The following is a 19,195-nucleotide window of genomic DNA, read 5'->3' on the forward strand; positions in this document are numbered from 1 at the left end:
CTTATTGTTCAGCTCCTGTTATTTTATAAATAAGATTGAATTTATCCTATTGTGGAATGAATTGATGTTCATCCATTTTATACTGTTTAGTTGCTAGGCAAAAACTGGAGTGCTCCCCTCTCCTGTCTGGCATTTTCCTTTTAAAAATGAATTGGTTTCCCTTTAATAGATTATGTAAGATTATTTGTGCATTAAATGGCTTAGAATTTTATAAATAGATGACACTGACTGGAAGGAGTTATTTTCAGTGTGTTTACACAGGCAGTATGTGCGTACAAATGTCGATTAATATTGCTTTTAGTTATATAATTAAATTAATGGATGTAATCACAGAAATGTTTAGTCTTCATTGAAAAGGAGAAAAGTGATAAATAACTATAAAGCTGTAGATCTGCTATCCAAACTGTGAATATTCTTGTTAGCTTCGTAGATTATTATTTTTTCTCCTTAACAAACTTTGAGAAAGATTTTCTCTTCTTTTCCAATTAGAGCTTTTTATAGGTACACTCAAATCTGTTCTTGGTGTTTTCAACAAAGCCTACTGCCATTCTAGTTAATTGTATTAAGGCATACTTGTGTTTTGTAACACATGCTTTTCTTGATGATGAAAGCGCTAGCATCTTTTAGTAATGAAGAACAATCAATCATCTTTATAGTGTTGGAGCTATACAGACTCCAACCTTCAAAGCAGATACTCTGAGGGTTGTTTGGTCTCTTAACTAAAATACACTCTTTCAGTTTGAAAGCTTGTTTTATATCTGCAAGAATAATGTTATGTCCTGAACCAAATGTAGAAGGCTAAATCATTTTTATCCAAGTAGTTTCGCTTTAGAAATTTGGTATTATTCTGATAGTCAAGATGAATAAAGGGAAGCTTTATATGAGTCAAAACATGCCTGTGAATCAAGTCACAACGAGCAAACATTCATAGTTTTACTAACTAATCCCAGGGTGTATTTCTATTCTGTCATGTAACAACTATCAAATCCCATTTGAGACTGAGTCATAGGCCTCTGAAAGAGACTATAGTGAATTTTGAGGTGCATATCCCTAGAATTAAGTTTTATCTCTCTTTTCTCCTGCTTTGCAACTCAGTTGGGCAATAAGAGATTTCAAAATATACAGGTTTACAAACAGGATTCATCTTTGTAAAGAGGACATCCAGCTTCTCTCTGGATCTTGTTCTCCCTTAGGAGTTGATTTATTTGTCCTTTAATTGTACTGGTCACTAAGTACAAACTACAAAGATTCTAATACCCCTAGCATTTGGATTTCTCTTCTCTCCACTTGTGTTCCACCTGTATTTTCCATCTGTACAAAACATTGGATAAAGAGACTGTTCTGAGCTTAAACCTGTGATTAATGAATGGCTAATCATATCTAAGTGGACACAATATTCAGCGGTTCTAGATACTTACTGAGAAACCTCTTGTGTTCGTGGATCTGAAATGTCAAAGGGAAATCTGGAGATATTTTCCAGAAGAAATTGAAGTGTGTTAAGTCTTGAGATCCAGTATTTTTGCCCTACTTAGCTCAATGGGAATAACTTAATTGACACTAAAAAATAAAAAACACAATCTCCTATTCAACATCTTGCTACGTAACACTGGATATGAATCTTCTATTCAAACTGCCTTTTGTGATAGCCTTTCCTCTCTCTCTTTCTCCATCAGTACTCCATTATCTTAAAACAAAGGAAATACTAAATGACACGGGCAAGGGCTTAAAGTTCTGTGCCCAGATGGGAGAAAATTCAGGAAAGTGAGTCTTTATGGTAGGACAGGTCAAGTGCACTTGGAAAAGCCAATAAACTATCCAGAATTGAACTAAAACTAAAAAGAAAATGAAACTGTGTGTAAACATCTGATGTGAGAGAGGAGCACTGGATGAAGATGCCCAGGTGCTGGTAAGAGAGATTGCAGGGGTGGCCTCTGTTAGAAGAGAGGGCACATTGTGAGGAGAAAGGACTGTCAGGAAGGAACTGCTGGGGTCAGACATCAGCTCCATTCTCCAGCCTGTGTGCTGCCGGAAGGGAGTTGGGAATGGAGGAGTGAAGCTTGGCCTGGGGAAAAACATTTGGTGAGAGATAGATGTTTTACTTTTTGTCTTTTATTTCCCTTTACCTAACATATTTTAATTATCAGGAAATTTAATTTATTTTACGCAATGTAAGTTTATTTTGTCCATCGTGGTAATTGATAAGCAATCTTGTTTTATCTCAACCCTCTCAGCTTCTAAAACTACTCATTTAGCCTCCTGTCTTGTAGTAGTGGATGAGTGAACAGCTGGGTGGGTGTCTAGCAGATGGTCAAGGTCAATCCACCACAGCATGATAACCATACCTGTGCTTCACTGTCCTTCAAAAGAGGCCCCTGATCATTAACTTTGCCTTGGTACAACAGAAATGAATGTATTATGGGAAGGTTATAAAAAAACAAAACAAAATATTTTTGATTTCTTAGTCTTTATCATTTCAGCAGTTATGTTCTTTCTGTGCAGAAACTTAATATCTCGTGTATTCATTTATATCAATATTCTATCTTAGCTGCAAACCTCTGTCCAGTGAGAGAAAATCAGAACAGATGTGTTTTCAGTGAATATTTCCTAGTCAGTAATTTAGGAATGTTTAGAGCTAATGGTCAGAAATTCTTTGTAAATATTTTGTTTGCATTAATAAAAACCTTTTTTTAAAAAAAAAGTCTTGGCTGAAAATAATAGCATTTGACTGAGGCATCAAAATGTGTTCTAGCACTGACTCCCACAAGTTTTCTTTTTGATTTTTTTTAAAGGCTTTAAATTGCTATTATTATATCCCTGATACATATCATAGAAGCATTCTGAAGTTTCACTGGGCAGTTTGGTAGGACCTTCTGTTTTTTAGGACTAGTAGAGTCTTTTCTGCTAGACAGGGAACAATGAAGCAATCTAGACTCAATCAAGTTTGAAATTAATTCAAATTTTTATGAATGGTTAAACTATGAATGAGTCTTAGAGCAGAGAAATTTGAAAAATTGTACCCATGGCATTATTTATTACACAATGCAGTATGGAAAGAGTTGCATTTCAAAAGAAAAAATTGATGACTTTTAGCACACAATAGTTGCCATTGCACTCCAAAAATACTTCAGTACATAGGTTGCAAAAAATGCCATTACTGAGGTTGTTTGTTCTTATTTCTTCTTTCTATGTGCATTTAGTTTTTAAATGCACAGTCATGTGTTTTTTTTTTTTTTTTTAAGATTTCTGCTTTACTAAATATGAAGAATAGCCAGAATGCAGTTCATAAGTAATTAATATCCTTGACCAATAAACATCATTTAATTTGCTCTGTTCTGCTTACAACAAACTATCAGGGATTATGTTTCTTTCAGTCATTCCTATGGTGCTCATCATTACAGAAGGAGAGTGTCTCACAAGTAGTTTAATCAGAAAAATCCCCAAGGCCTAAGGCTGTGGATTTTTTGTTTATGTTGTTGTAGTTGGTAGTTTTCATTTTAAATCTCCAGTTTACAAATGTGAAGCTAAGAAAGAACTCTTACAGACAGAAAATGTTGAAATACGTAACTCTAAATTGTTAATCTTAAGGATTGATGGTTTTACATATCAGGAATGATTTTTCACAAATCTGAAACTCAGTAATTCCAAACTATATGTGTAAAGATTAACAATACTTATTTTATTTTCTTTTTAGACTCTGTAGTAGAGGTAGAATACTACTTGTCTGGTAAGAATGTAGTTTTTGTTAGAACATGTGTAATCCAATCTGCCAGTTTCCATATAAAAATAGGTAAATCTCTGCCAAAAAAGTCATTATGTAGGAGCCTTGAATCATTCCCAAAGCAAGCCTATCCAAAGTACAATTGAGGAAAATAGAGCAACATGATGTAATGTAAGTGACAATATAGGAGCTATGGAAATGATTTGTGTATGAGGAAATTTGCAGTAGGAGAGTAGGTTTCTCCCTCTTTCTCTCTCTCTCTCACTCTCTCTCTCTGTCACTTGATGGTGAGCTGTTATGGAATAAGGCCAGAGAGATTCAACTCTTAGCAACAATGGAGTTCTTTTATACAATTTTTTTTTTCTTTTTTTTTTTTTTTTTTCCAGATACTGTAACTAAAGGCCAGAAGACAACCTTCATGGTTTTTTAAAAATCTATTTATTTTCTCTTCCTTTACTCTCAGCCTCATTTATGTCAAGACTTCTCAGGTCACTGTTTTGAGATGATGACACAGAAAGTTTTATGCATTTTTGGCAGAATTATGCATGGAAGCTGTCTAAAGTTACTCTGCTGGAAGTGTCATTTAGAAAGGTTACCGTGACATTTCCAAAATTAGTTCTTGTTAATATGAATGAAACATGTTTTCCATGTCATGCCTATATTTTGTGTACATGTATACATATATTTATTAAGGACACACACGCATACAGTTGCCATATCCACAATATTGACATTCAAAATAATTTTTTTTGTTTGTCTGTTTGTTTACTATTCTGCCTTGAATGCATCAATAAAGAGTAGCAAGCAAAACAACACTTTCGAACATGGAGAAGAGAAAATAGACAAGTTTCCTTCCAATAATACAGTTTTCATCAGCAAGTTTCACCCATTTCTGTTGCTAAATAAAGTGCTGTTTATGGCAGATAAATTTAGTATAATATTTTTCAATGTGTCTGATTGACTTTCATTCAAAGAAAGAAATTAAGTGGCAATTTAAATACAAAACCTAAATATATAAGTATTAAACCTAACAACTGTTAGCAAAGTCTTTGAAATATAAAAAATAAATTTTCTTAGAATAAATTCATATTTTGAACCAATTTATGTTAAAAGGCAAGGTGTGCTTAAACTGAGTTTAAAAAGTTGGAAAAAAAATTTCTATCATTGCCATCTACTTTTCTTCTAGATTCTGTTGTTAAAGCATTTTTTTTGTAAAATTACCCCATGATTTTGAGGGCAGAGGGAATGACTCCTGTTTCTCTTACTGAAAAGCACAGTCAACAATAGATTCTTCCTATTTCATCATTCATGTTTTCATAGACTTATCTATGATGTCAGCTGAATAATCCTAGCCTGCTCCATAATTCCTCACAAAACCTAAACAAAACAAACAAGAAAAAACCCCCAGAACATCTGCCTTTGGTCATCTCTCAACCTCTTTACCTTTTCTAGGCTTAACCTATGTCACCTGAGCAAGATAAGGACTTTCAATGTGGCAATCAATAAATACCATATGATAGCATATCAATATATATTTTTTATTCTTTCTGTATAAATCTTAATGCTTGATTTTCTACATTTACTTAAGGTTTTCATATAATTTGCTTTTAGAAGATTTCACCTTGTAATAATAATCACTGCATCATTTCACATCAGTCTAAATTGATTATATATACTCATTTATTGTCCAGGCATGGTTGTAATATGTCCTTGTGATTCATAGGACAATATTTTTATTTACTGGTCTTAATCTTAATTCTTATTATTATTATTAATTTTATTAATTTTATTAATATATTAATATATTAATATATTATTAATTATTAATTGTTGTTGTTGTTGTTTTGTTTTGTTTTTAAAGAGAAATCTGCGTTCAAATTAAAGCATTACTTTAAAACTGTCACTGTGATTTCCTGCTTGATGGGATGGATAGATTTTCTTATTGGCCTATTAAATGATAATAATGATTCTATAATATTCCTTTAGAATGCAACTAAGATTAACTGTAAAAAAGAGAAAACATAAGAAGAAGAAGAAAAAAGGATCCTATCTGCTTTATTGAAAATAAAGATTATGACATCATTGCTATTTTTTACATCTTCAATTAAGTTGAAAGTGATTTTTCAGACAATTCATTCATACTGGAGGAGAGAATGAGTGTTTCACTATAAAACTGCAGAGATTATAGAGAAACCCATGGCATTTTTGAGGAGAAAAAAATCATATTCACATATCTTCTTTTATTTACTTTTATCTCCATATGTTTACTTTTTACATAATACATTGAACGCAGTAGATAGATAACGTTATGAATACAGAATCACAGGAATACAGAATGGCCAGGGTTGGAAGGGACTTCAAGGATCATGAATCTCCAATCCCTCTGCCACATGCAGGACCACCAAGCTCCCCATTTAATACTAGACCAGGCTGCACAGGGCCCTATCCAACCTGGCCTTGAACACCTCTAGGGATGGGGCATCCACAACCTCGTTCGCAGCCTGTTCCAGCATCTCACTACTCTCTCTGTAAAGGACTTCCCCCTGACATCCAACCTAAATCTTCCCTCCCTCAACTTAAAACCATTTCCCGTTGTCCTGCTGTTATCAACCCTTTCAAAGAGTTGATTCCCCTCCTGTTTGTAGGCTCTCTTTAGGTACTGAAATGCTGCAATGAGGTCATCCCACAGCCTTTTTTTCTCCAGGCTGAACAAGCCCAGCTCCCTCAGCCTGTCTTCATAGGGGAGGTGTTCCAGTCCCCTCCTCTGGAGGGAACATCTTTGTGGCTCTCCTTTGGACCCTCTCTAATAGTTTTCTGTCTTTCTTGTACTGGGGTCTCCAGACCTGGACACAGTACTCCAGATGGGGCCTCACAAGAGCAGAGTAGAGGGGGACAATCACCTCCCTGTCCCTGCTGGCCACCCCTCTTCTGATGGAGCACAGAATACCATTTGCTTTCCGAGCTGCAGGAGCATACTGCTGGCTGATGTTAAGCTTTTCATCCATCAAGACCCTCAGGTCCTTCTCTGCAGGGATCGTCTCAAGGGCTGCTCCTTCCAGTCTGTATGGATGCCTGGATGGATTTGCCCAAGTGCAAAACCTTGCACTTTGCTGTGTTGAAACCTCATCAGGTTCACCCAATACTTGAAATTGTTTCAGTTCATCTTGCTGTGAACAGATTCTGATAAAACAATGAAGTTGTGGAAAGCTCTTACTAAATTTTGTAATCACATCAGTAATTTCCTGATTTGGAGAAAAGCAAGGAAGCCTAAACTCTTTTGTTGATATGCTATTATTGCACATATGTTGCTAACAAGCTTTCTAAATATGTTCATTGATTTTTCTTCACAGAAGTTAGTAATAGGGCAAGAGAAAATACTTAGCTGACTTTCCTTCCCAATGTTGCATAAATACAGAGGACCATGCAAGTAATTTGATTTCTGTTACAATAAGGGCAAACTAGTCTGAAAAGTACATAGGGCAATGGTTGATTTGTCAGTCTCCACTACTTGTGTCTAGCACAGCTAGAAGCTATATAGCCCTTAATAGATATTTATGTAGTGACTCAAAAAAAACAACTTAGAAGATTCTTGGACGATAATAATGTAGCATACGAATATTTTCCTTGTGTAATAGGCAGTATATATTCAAAAATTATTGTTGGAAATCTTGGGCAATGGTGTCACTCTGGAGAATGATTGGGAGGAATGAAGAGTAGGCTCCCGATAGATAGTGATATTATTGATAAATAATTTGATCCATTACAAAACATTTTTTCCAGGACTGTGAATAATGTTTTTACTTGCTATGTAAATACCAGTGTTGGAAATGCTACACCTACTGATAATGAGCAATTAAAAACATCTGAACTTCCAGGGGTGGCAACTGTTGAATATAGTTGTCTGATTGTGTGCAGAGGATTTTGTTGATTTAGGTGTTGTTTGTTTGGGGTGGTTTAATCAGTATTCATTTAATTTTTGACATTTCTTACTATCAACACTTTCCCTGAAGGCCCCACAAAACATGATTTTTGTGGTTGTTATCCTCATATCAGTTTATTAACATAAGATCTTGTACATCCCTTCTTTCTAATATTTCTATTCCAATAAGTTAATTAATATTTGTTTGAATAGACTCTAAGAACCAACTGCTTTCTTGGGAACCAGTGGCCATAATATTTTCAACATTTCTGAATTTTTAAACATTTGTAAGTCATTCACAGGCTCCGTCTGAAATACGGTTTCAAATAATTATTGTAACACAAACAAAAATAGTAGAATTTTCTTTGATATTTGCTGATATATTTCAGAGAGTTGTATGTCATTTTTTCCCCAGAGATTCTTACTGAGTTGCAGGTAACAGCGTAGACTGCATTTATTTAACCAAAAACTATTTTTAGCAGAAGATGACAAACAGGTGTATTTCAGTCTATTTTATCTTGTCCTGGTAAGTACTCAGTTAACTATGTCAGGTGGCATTGATCTGAACTCAACGCTGTTGCAGAGAGAAAACAGTATTGGAAGAGTCTTTTGGATATAAACATATTGAATCAATGAATTTTGTTTATTTTTTACTAGTACATGCTGCTAAAGGACAAATGAAGGTTAGGAAGGGTGGAAAAATAAGACCAATTTCACTAAATAGTCATAAAAAAAAAAAGAACTCTTTGCATGTTCTGTCACGCTTCCAAAAGAACTTTATAACATCTAAATATCTAAGATATTTCTTTATATCTAAGAATTATTTTTCTTTTAAAGAATATCAAAATGAAGATATTTTTCATTGAAATGAAAAGAAATCCATAATTTTCAAAGTTTCTTAATGGATCAAATACTTTAATTTGATATCAAATCAATAAAAATTCATTCTTCATTGCACAGAACTAGCTTGCATAATGGCACTGTATTCAGCTTTCAACTTCACTGCGTTTAATCTCTCAATTTAGGAGAAGAAATATCTGGTATAATAAGAATGCAGCAATGCACTTTACAAAGAACTAATGTATTTTCAATATTTGTTGATTTTATGCCAGCAAGAAGTTAAGGGAGATAGAAAAGGAGAGATTGTCCTTCAGATGTACTTCTTTCACAATAAATAAGTAAATATAGACTCTACAACATCCTGCTCTTCCTCTGAAATTATCCAATCTCAGAAATGTCTATAGTTCCCAGAATGCTTGTTCACTGAATAGGTTTGTGTAATCTAAAGACTGTGGGAAGAAAAAATATCTTGGAATGCCTACTTTATATGATAACTAGTGTGTGATTTCTGTTATGGCTGGCTAATAGCTTGGTTTTCTTTTTGCTAGTCTTTTCCTAGCCATCAGAAAACTGAGAAGTTTGGGTGGGAGTTTGTGCTAGTTTTCTGACATTTTGTCACTCTTCAGCCTGGCAGCTTTAAAGGAGATTACTTTACCCTCAGATAGTTGCAATAGAATGCAGTGTTTTGTCAAGTGATTTGCCATAGGAAAATGTTGGTGCTTAAAAATCATTGCTATATATATACTGCATCATTGCATCTTTCTACACTTTCTTCACTGCAATTACAGATCACATCTAATGATGCAATCATGATCCAGAATGGAGAATTAGAATAAATAATCCAAGTTTTCAAAATGAATTCTTTCCTCAGGTTAATTTTATCGACATGTTTTTAGAATTATGTAATTCAAGACAAAATTGCACTCCATCTTTCTAATAAGATATCATTAACTTAGTTCAAAAATAAAACTTTTCTTAAACATGACAACTGTAGAAAGTAACACTTTTGAGCAAGCAAATAGATCTATGACTTGATCCTCTCCCCGTGAGTTTATGCACTTCTGGCTGCACTGCATGCATGCAGCAGACAGCAGCATAGAACCAGTGACACTTGGCTGTGCTGCCAGTGGAGAAATATCATGCTTCCTTTAAGACAGGAACTGATGGCAAGAAAAGGCATGAAAGCATCAAAATAGTTGTAAAAACTGGTTTATTTCTTAAAAATAAATACAAAAATATAAATATAAAACATCGGCAGATAGAATTTGATGAAATGAAGTTGCACAAACTTTTTTTTTAAACCAGCTGCATATTACACTTATTAACACCACGTGTACATTTTGTTTCAGTTTTAATGTACAGAACAGAACATACTGGATTTTTTCTTCTTTGCCTTCTTAAAAGCTGCACTTGCAAGGGTAGGACATGTACCTAACAGAAGCGGCTTGTACATGAGGTTGCTTAAGGGATTATCACCCTGTTCAAATTTCTGAAGGTAAGGTATTTTTAATTTTAATTACTAAAATGGACAACACTGAATTTCCATAGCTTTGGCTCTTGGAAGGTGATTAAATAAAATACTGTACGCGTTCCAAGTGGCATCCTACTAGAAAGAATGAATTACATAAATGGACAAATTGAAAACAAATTCTAAAGGAAATCATTGTGCTGAGTGGCAGGAAAATTTTCCTGAATGTTAAATACTGTTGAGTGCAGAAGGTGTCTGTAAAATTACTTCCGCTCAAAGGAACAAAGAATGTAGCCTACTGTAGGTTAAGAAGTGTCTTTGTCACTTTCTCCTCCACCATACATTTCAGCAAGCTTATTAAACCGAGGGCCCCATTCTCGGAGGTAATCATAGTTTTGGTCTCCTTCAGTAGTACCCGACTCTAAGGAGCTCAAAGATTCAGCTATTGAATCATTTCCTTCATAGGCGTAGGTTGCAAGCGAGTCATACGGTGGTGCAGAAGGATCAGTATCATGCTCTTTTAACCTTTGGTTAATGAAATCTCGCACATCTGTGTTATCTGGTGCTGAAGGAGTCCTCCGTGGTACAAATAACGTTTCAGGGATAATGTCTCGTCGAAGCTTCTTATCTTCTATAGCTGCAGGATTCCTCAGTGTGCCAATATCAAAGGCTTGGGTATCTTCCTCTCCACCGCCTTCATCATTATAACTCACAATGTTGTCTCTGATGTCCTCTTTAGACAGGATCAAAGGCTCTTTCTTTCGTTGCCTCTTCAGAGCAGCAAACAGCACCACTATAACTTTAAGGGAGAGGAAAGAATGGGTAAGGACAGAACAATTTGTAGTAGTGATTCCATCAGATACAACAGCCTTATTTCATCTACATTTTGCCAGTCCATTTCTACCTGATCACTGTCTATATCACAGTAGAGACTGTATCAAAATGTGCTTTTTTTGCAGAGAACCATGAGCTTTGTCTATGTGCTCCTCTGGTAATTTAGATGAGTTTTAAAATAGCCAGGTTTACTCTGAAGATCTTTTCCCATTTTTTAGTATAGAGCATGTTCAAACTGTTTTCCATCTGAACTACAGATTATTAAGTATATTCTGAGAAACACAAAATGGAAACTTTAAAAAATTTACAAATTTTTTATTACAGCATAGAAACCTTTGGATAAACTGATTTAATATGGTAAAAATATTATTTACTGCCTAATTCTGTGTGAAAAACATACTGCATGGTGACTTTAAGCATTTATTTAAACAAGAGATTCTCTATCTCAAAAAAAGTTAAAACGAAAGACATGAAAGTGATTTTTTATTACATTATTCCTTCTGCCTGATCATCTTTCTTAAAGACAAGACAATAATAAAAATGCATTTAGAAGTCTGAAACTTGATTTCATTTTTACTATATTCAATTGTCAGGCAGTTTTTGCCTTTATTTCTTTTAATTTTGCATTGAGTTTCTCTTGCAAAAGAAGCAAACCCCATGATCATTTATTCTGCCAACATGCATGATTGTTTGAAGTGTGTTAGACCTGAAGCATTTGCTCTAGGAGGAAAGATACATTTTTCTTACCCAGCAGGATGATGATGCAGAGGAGAATGGCAATCAGTGCCCCTGTACTGAGGCCAGCAGGGAGGAGAAGGGCCTCTGCGTTGCAGGACTGCATGTTCCCTCGGCTGTCACAGGCACAAACTCGGATGGTAAGTGTGCCAGTGCTGCTCTGGATTGGATAGTCATTGTCTGATATCACCACTGGTAAGAGGTATGTACTTATTTCATGTCGACTAAAGCCATTTCTTCTTGTTAAAATTCTGGCAGTGTTATCTAGATAGATTAAAATATAATGTTATTTTGCATAAATAAAATAGGAAAATAAAAAATAAAAATAAAATAAAATAAAAGGAAAATAAAGAATGTATTGCATATAGTACGTGAAAAGTATAATATTTTATGTCACTGATAGTATTTTGAAATGGGCTAGTCCTCATTTCATAGTCATATCTGACTTTTCTAGTGACATTCCCATTTAATCAGAAAGCTATTTATAATTTTTTACATACAGCTGGCCTGTTCCTCTGTGCCTTTGCAACACCTCTGAGTGCGATTTGAAAAGAGGATTTCTGAAAGCTTAAAATGTTTTATGGATTAATGCATGCAGTGCACGACACAGTTCCATTCCATGGCTAAAGCCCTGAAATGAAGTGGCCAACTGAGAAAAAATAACCTTCCACTTCACGCTGTTCAACAAGCACTCTGTTCTGAGAGATTCCTCCTATGGATCTTCTGTGACAACACACAGGGGAATGCTATCAGTAAATACAGGATGAGATTTTCCACACCAAAAGACTTTCAACATACTGTAGAACAATGAATTATGTACCTTTGCACATGGAGTAGAATTTTTGTTGGGAAAAAAAAAAAGACAGTTTTGAGAAGTGAATTTACTAAATTATACTTGTGGCCCACAAAAATAATACATATGTAGTATGCTTCAGCATCAAATCTATTAACTGAGTAGCCAGAAAAGAAATTAAGGTAGTATGTAACATCAAAGGAATATCACTTCTATTGTCAAAGCTACCTTATACTTCTAAAACTGTGACCCAACACTAGAGTTGCTAACTTGCAAATCCAAAAGGGAGAAAATTCAGATTGAATCCATTAGAAAGAAAATTTCATTGTCATCACACAAATGAATTTCTTGAGGTAAATGGTAAATGTTTTGTGAGCCAAATTCAAGATGAACTAAACAATTAATACAAAATAAAGAAAATAATTTCACATAGAAGAGAAATACCAAGGTCAATGCCTCTGCATGGTCACTAGGACGTAATTTTTGTTTGAAAAATTAAATGACTTTTTTCTTCATGGCCTCCATGAACTGAAACACAAAGTTATCTTTTACTGTATCCTTTGGTTTGTTTTGTGTATCTATGTTATTTGTTTTCACTCAACATGAAAAACAATGTGTCTGATGTATTTTTTAATACCTTTCTCTGCTAGTGAGAAATCTATATGGTACCTAAATGTTCAACTTCAATTATTCTCTTTACCTACTTATATAATTTATTTCAACCAAATCTTCCTCATGGTGTTTGCAGCCTGTTACTTCCTGTAATCTTCATCATTGATAGAGGATTATTCCCACTGCCAAGTCAAAAAACTTTAACGTATTTGAAGGTATTATGATATCTCCCTTCGTTTATTTCTTCTGTAGTCTAAAGCGCTCCCTATTGAACTGGTGATGAAGGCTAAAATGGATGTGTTGTACACGTCTCCTGATAAAAGCTGGACTGATCAAGGATCAAAGCAAAGCCAAAGTGGCCATGTGTTATCAGCCATCATTTTCATTAATCATCAGAAAGAAGCAGAACAGAAAATCATGTGACATAAATGTGAGAGAAAGCTAAAGTGAAACATCTGAACTTGGAAGGTGAAGCCATTTTTTAAGCTTTCTTCTGTCCTATCCTCCCTTTATTTGGTTATTCACGCCAAACCAACATTCACTGATTTTCTTTATAATTTATTTTATCCTATTTTTTTTTTCCTAAGTAAGTTTTGCCTTCCATACACAGATGAAAATATAGAAGTCCCAAACCACAAACATTCAAATTCAATTTATCTTGCTGTTAACAGCAGCTTTATGGGCTTCTCTATTTGTTGATGGAATATATAAGTAAATTCAAAATATTGCAGAAATGCATGCCAGGTAGTAAAGATCAAACTTCCATGGATCAGAGAATTTTACCTTCATTGTCCTGAACAGTGAAATTAGGGTTAACAGCTGCTAAACTGAAGAAAAATTTTTGTCCCCCAAGAGGATCATCTTTGTCTACTGCACTTATGGTCTGGATAAGCTGCAGGAGAAAAATAAATGCAAACAACAACAACAAAATAAAACAAAATGCATCTAGGTTTTGATGTTTGAATATCTTAAGACAAGCAGAGTGAAGAAACTTCTTATTCAAACTATTTGCATATTGATTTAATATTTAAACTGTAGAACATATCAACTGAACAAATTTTAAACGAATATGTAAGCTTTGTAACAAGAGCATCCATATATATTTTCTATGGTGATACATGCATACAAGAAAAATGGCAACTTAATTCTCCTTTTTTTCTTATTTCAGTATATGTTTATATATTTTTGTAACTATAAAAGTGACAAAACTAAAATCAACACCTAAGAGAAGAATTCAGAGGAGATTTTTTGCTTTGGGGATGAAAATGTTATTTCATCAGAAGCGTTGCTTCTAATAGGAAAATTAAAGTTTCAAATAATATTTCAAAATAACATTTTTTTTCTAAAGCAAGATTTTTCTATCTCTTATTAAAGACAATTTTTTTAAAAGATTTTCAACATTAAAAAGTGTATGTTAGAATATCTTTCTACTAAATACCAGATTATATTTCTACTCGTACGACACATTATAAGATGCTGTACAGATTCACCAGATTAAATCCAGTGTCACAGATATGTCATAGCTGTTTGGTACTTGGTTGGAATGCTTTCTGTGATTCCTGCAAAAAGATTTGTGTAATACTTTTGTTTGGAAGTAGCAGCAAGGGATTCATTAACATTTGCTTATCTGTCAGGTAAATGAACTTGTGCCTTTTTATCCACTGAAATTTCTAGATGGAAGGCTGACAAGATGCCACTTTCCAAATAAAATACATTTTTTTAAATCTTCATTGATCGTGTTTCAGTGTTTGGTTTTCTTTTTGTTTGTTTTGTCCCACAGCAATAAAAAAATACTTATGATAACATTTTTGGAGGGTGCATATATGCAGTTATATGTGCCAAAAATAATTTACTCTTGTCCAGGTTTCAGCTCAAACTGAGTTGATTTTTCCTTCATAGTGTCTGATGTGATGCTTTGATTTGGCTTTGGGTGAAAAACAGTGTTGGTAATACACTGATATTTCATGATGTTGCTGAGCAGTGCTACACAGAGGCAAGGATGTTTGAGTTTTTCAGCTTCTTGTGGACTGGCTGGGCATCATTTGGCAGGTAGAGAACAATTGCTTATGCATCACTTGTCTTGTGTATATATATATATATATATATATATATATATATATAATTAACTGTTATCCTTTTTTTCCTCTTCCTTTGTCTGTCCTAGTACATAGTTTTTATCTCAGTCTACAAATTCCACTTTCTTTCTTTCTTTCTTTTTCTTTTTTAAAATTTTCTTCCTCATCCACTGGGAATGGGGGGGAGCAGACTGAGAGAGTAACTATGTGGTGCTTAGCTATCTTCTGTGTTAAACTACAAGAAATCTTTAACCTAGATCTTCGTTATTCTTCATATCTCATCCATCATTTTAAATTGCAGTGTTTTTCGAAGCATGCAATAACTTCTAATTTTTGACATTATTTCTTCCCTGTGGCATACTTGTTAAACTCTGTTTTTCCACTTCCTTTTCTTCCAAATGCAGCCATTTCTCTTCATATCGCAGGTTTTGTCAGAACTGATCATTTTTAACATCAACAATTGCACTGTTCTCCTGCTTGCCTTTACAAATGCATGATTAACTCCCAACTTCTCTCTTGTACATCCTGAATACAGCAACAAATTTCTTCAAGAGGCAGGGACTGGATTTGTTTAATGCATCATCTTGCAAGCTTTCTTATCCGAGGTTTTCTCCTCTAAATTTATTTTATCACACAAATCGACATTAACTTGCTGGGAAAGCAGAATAGATAAAAGATAAAAGATAGAAGCATAATATTTTCTTCTAAGGGATGAAGATTTTAATTATTTAATGATTGTATAAGTAACTAGCAAAAAAACTTTAGTGATTTTCACAAACTTAGAGGTATTTTTTAAGTCAAGAAAAAACAAGTCAATTTTACTTCACAAGTAAAGACCATGAAAGTGGTCTGTTGTAGGTGTTAAACTGATGAAAATCAGGTAATCCTCTTGTGATTGCTCTTACCTATAATTTAGAATGAGTACACAAATTTTTTTATTGCCTGAAATTTTTCAGAGATTTTTAATCTGCTAGAGCAATGCCAATCAATGAGCAGAACTCTAACAGAACAGCAGTTAAGTAGAACAGCAGTAGACAGCAGGAAAATATCTTCTACCTGTCTATAATTTCTTGTAGCAATTGAAGTTCTCTGGGAACTTCTCTATTCAAATACTCATTCTATTTGTCATTTAGATAATTTGCTTATATTAGGATTTAAAAAAAAAAAATCTGCTTTTAGGTTCTTAATAGTTTTTTTAGGTTGTAAAAAGCATCCTTCAGACTTGAAAATTTTTGCATAATTCAAAAATACTAACAAAGACTCGAATAACTAAATATTATGCATTTTCCCACTAGACTCTGGTGTGTATCTTTAAAAGGCAAAGTTTTAGGGACAATCTTAATGAGATAATGTGTATAGATACATTGTTATTTACAACATCTCTACATCTAATTGCAAAAAAAAAAAAAAATCACAAAGATAAGCATCATTTGTTTTGCTTTTGTTCTCAATTGGAACCGGAGATATATTTTTAATTCTATTTTAATATATTTACAGAAATTCTTGCAAGTGAAGATATTACTGAATTTTTACACAGGAAGTCCATTAATAGCCCCTTTTCAAAGAAAAACACATATTCGTAAAGCAAAGGCTCATCATCTCACATGTCAGCTTGGAAAGTTCTCCTTGCACTACCTGTAGTGCACCTGAGTTCCACCTGTATGTCATCATAAGAAGCATGTGCTTTTCAACAGTGTAGATGGAGTTATTTTACATCAGTGCATGTGGTCTTTGAAGGAAGCAGCATCTTTCTGTCAGCTTTTCAAAGCACTGCACATTTTCTGAAGTGTATTCAGACAATACATGGCTACAACATACCAGTAAGACCTGTCCAGCAGGTTCCTGATATATTGCCAGAAAGCACTTAAAATACAGATGTGGACCACAGTCAGTGATATAGATTTTTAGATGATTTTTTTGCTTGCCTATTCCACATCTCTTGAAGAGAATAACAGCACCACCAGAGACTTGGATGGCAGATAAGATTCCATGTCCAAAAACGTTATTTGGCTTGCTTTCTGTTGACTTGAGCAAAAAAAGTTGTCACATCTTTTTGAGGGTAGGTTGAAGTATGCTTCTCAAGTACATTACTGTTTTTTGTTGTCAAAATAGCTCCTTTATACTTGTTTCCTTCAATGTCCGTTATTTCACAGGTTCTTGTCAAAACAAAGAAGTGACACTGATAACCACTCTGTAGAACAGCCACTGTTTACAGTTTTTTCATACCAGCCATTAGTTCCTTCTATTCTCCAAGTCCTGTCTAATGAAGGCTTGGGTTAGAGTCATATCTTGTTTTCTAACCTAGTCCAAGCAACTACAATGTGACAGTGATTCTTCCAGTAAGTGTTCTTTTACAGATTTTCAGCCTGTATTTATTGTGATTGCTGCTCCAGTGTTTCAGTTTCAGTCATCTTGGGGCACTGTATGCATGTTATGAAAACGTGCCTTTGTTCACACAAATTTTTAATCATTTTCACAAATCTAAACACTATAAGCACGCTCCACCACTGTGTTCTTCAGGTAAATCCAATGAATCAACGATTTTCATCTGATTATTATCCAACTGTTTACAGGCACAGAACTGATGGAAGTAATTATGAGTGTAATTAACCATGAGAGCTGTGTTGTACTAGCTTTCCCTTTTGCACAGTTGCTAGGCAGCCACCTGGAATAGTATTTGTATTTTCCTTAACACAGACTCATTCTTGAAGCTTCAAGGACTCATACAGCCTTTAGTATACTCTTATTTGCCTGACTCAGAAACCTCTGGGCAGTTATTGATCACAGGGTAACTATTTAGAGTCTGTTAAATATAAGCAAATCCACTTGAAGAACAAGACAACATTTCTCATTGGGTACACCTCTTTATTTGTAATCAAGATGTGTATTAGTCTCCTAGTAGCCTTTTCCTTTCTCAGTGTCTTCGAAGTATAAATCTACATTTTAGTAGAATCGAAGTGGTAGGCAGTAAACTCAGCCTTACAGGTCACCTACTGTTACGTCTTACATTCTAAATATAAATATTTACATTTTAAATATTACATTTTAAATATAGATATTCTGTCTTACATCATATATGCTGCTGGTAATGTACATTCTTGTTATTTCTTAGAGAAACTGAATGATACTGAAATATTAACGCTTTCAATTCTCATTCTCTTCAGTTTGTCTGTACCACTTTGTATCATTTTTTTGAAATAATGTTAAATAAATGAATAAACATCTATCCAAGCACTCATATCTAATTACAAATCCTGTTGAACTACATGGGACACTGAAGAAAAAAAAATATGACCAAGGTCTACTATCCCTATGCCTTTTCATGAGAAATTGATTTAACATAACAGACTTCCAGAAAGAAAACGAAAGCCTATGAAAGCCTACCAAGAAATAGCTATTTGTATCAGAAAGTTTAAATACTGTCAATGAAATTTCAAAGAATAGAAATCTGGCTATGTGTTTGTTGTTGTTGTTGTTTTTCCCTGAATTTGTAATAAGATTGTTCTTCACAGCTTTCACAGCTAGAGGAGCTGCTTTGGTAATTGTGCTGACACCATGTCATTATTAATCCAAAGGGGTTCTTGCATAACATGATATGTATTAATATGAATATAATATTGACAGAAATTTATTTGTTTTTGAGATATGATGAGGGGCAAGCCTGGTAATTATTCACTGCTCCAAGCAGTGTATCAAAACACAAATATTACATTTGGTGCTTTTTTGATCTGTTTAATTCCAGTGGGATAGGAAGTGGGGAGAGAGTGTGACTTTGGGTTAGCTTAAACAAAACAAATGAACAGAAGGTGGAAACATTTTATCACATTTTTGCATATATTTTCTGATATTGTTAACAACTGTATTAATCCTACAATTTATATGGTTTCATGCAGTTTATATGGTATAAAGCATTATTTTCTCATATTAATTTACTATGGGATACCTCCATTAATCTCACACTAAGTTGCTTCTCAGTGTCAAGAAGCAGTAATAACTGGAAAGATGAGACAGTTTCTCCAGTTGAAAACAGACAGAAATATAAGGAAACAAAGCTAGTCAAAGAATGTTGCTAGCTACTAGAAAAAAAGATAAAAAAGTAGAAAGGCGGTTGCTGCATTGGTTGTTTGTTCCAAAACTACTCAGCTTTGTGGTTTTTAGGTCTTCTGAAAATGTAAATGATTTTTTTTTTTTTACATAAATA

General features: G+C 34.0%; 1 protein-coding gene across 3 annotated transcripts in view; it reads right to left on the minus strand.

Moving 5' to 3' along the window:
* Positions 1 to 5,872: 5,872 nt before the first annotated feature.
* The window catches only part of CDH10 (cadherin 10), a 93,703-nt gene continuing 80,380 nt past the window's right edge, over positions 5,873 to 19,195 (minus strand). For all 3 annotated transcript variants that reach the window (XM_048939739.1, XM_048939740.1, XM_048939741.1), the window contains 3 exons: positions 13,703 to 13,811; positions 11,527 to 11,778; positions 5,873 to 10,744 (listed from right to left, as the gene is read on the minus strand). In XM_048939739.1, the coding sequence (XP_048795696.1) occupies positions 10,251 to 10,744; positions 11,527 to 11,778; positions 13,703 to 13,811 (855 nt within the window). In that variant the 3' untranslated portion in view covers positions 5,873 to 10,250. The remainder of the gene's footprint in view (positions 10,745 to 11,526; positions 11,779 to 13,702; positions 13,812 to 19,195) is intronic.

Source organism: Lagopus muta, chromosome 3 (assembly GCF_023343835.1).
Source record: "Lagopus muta isolate bLagMut1 chromosome 3, bLagMut1 primary, whole genome shotgun sequence".
Lineage (NCBI taxonomy): Eukaryota > Metazoa > Chordata > Aves > Galliformes > Phasianidae > Lagopus > Lagopus muta.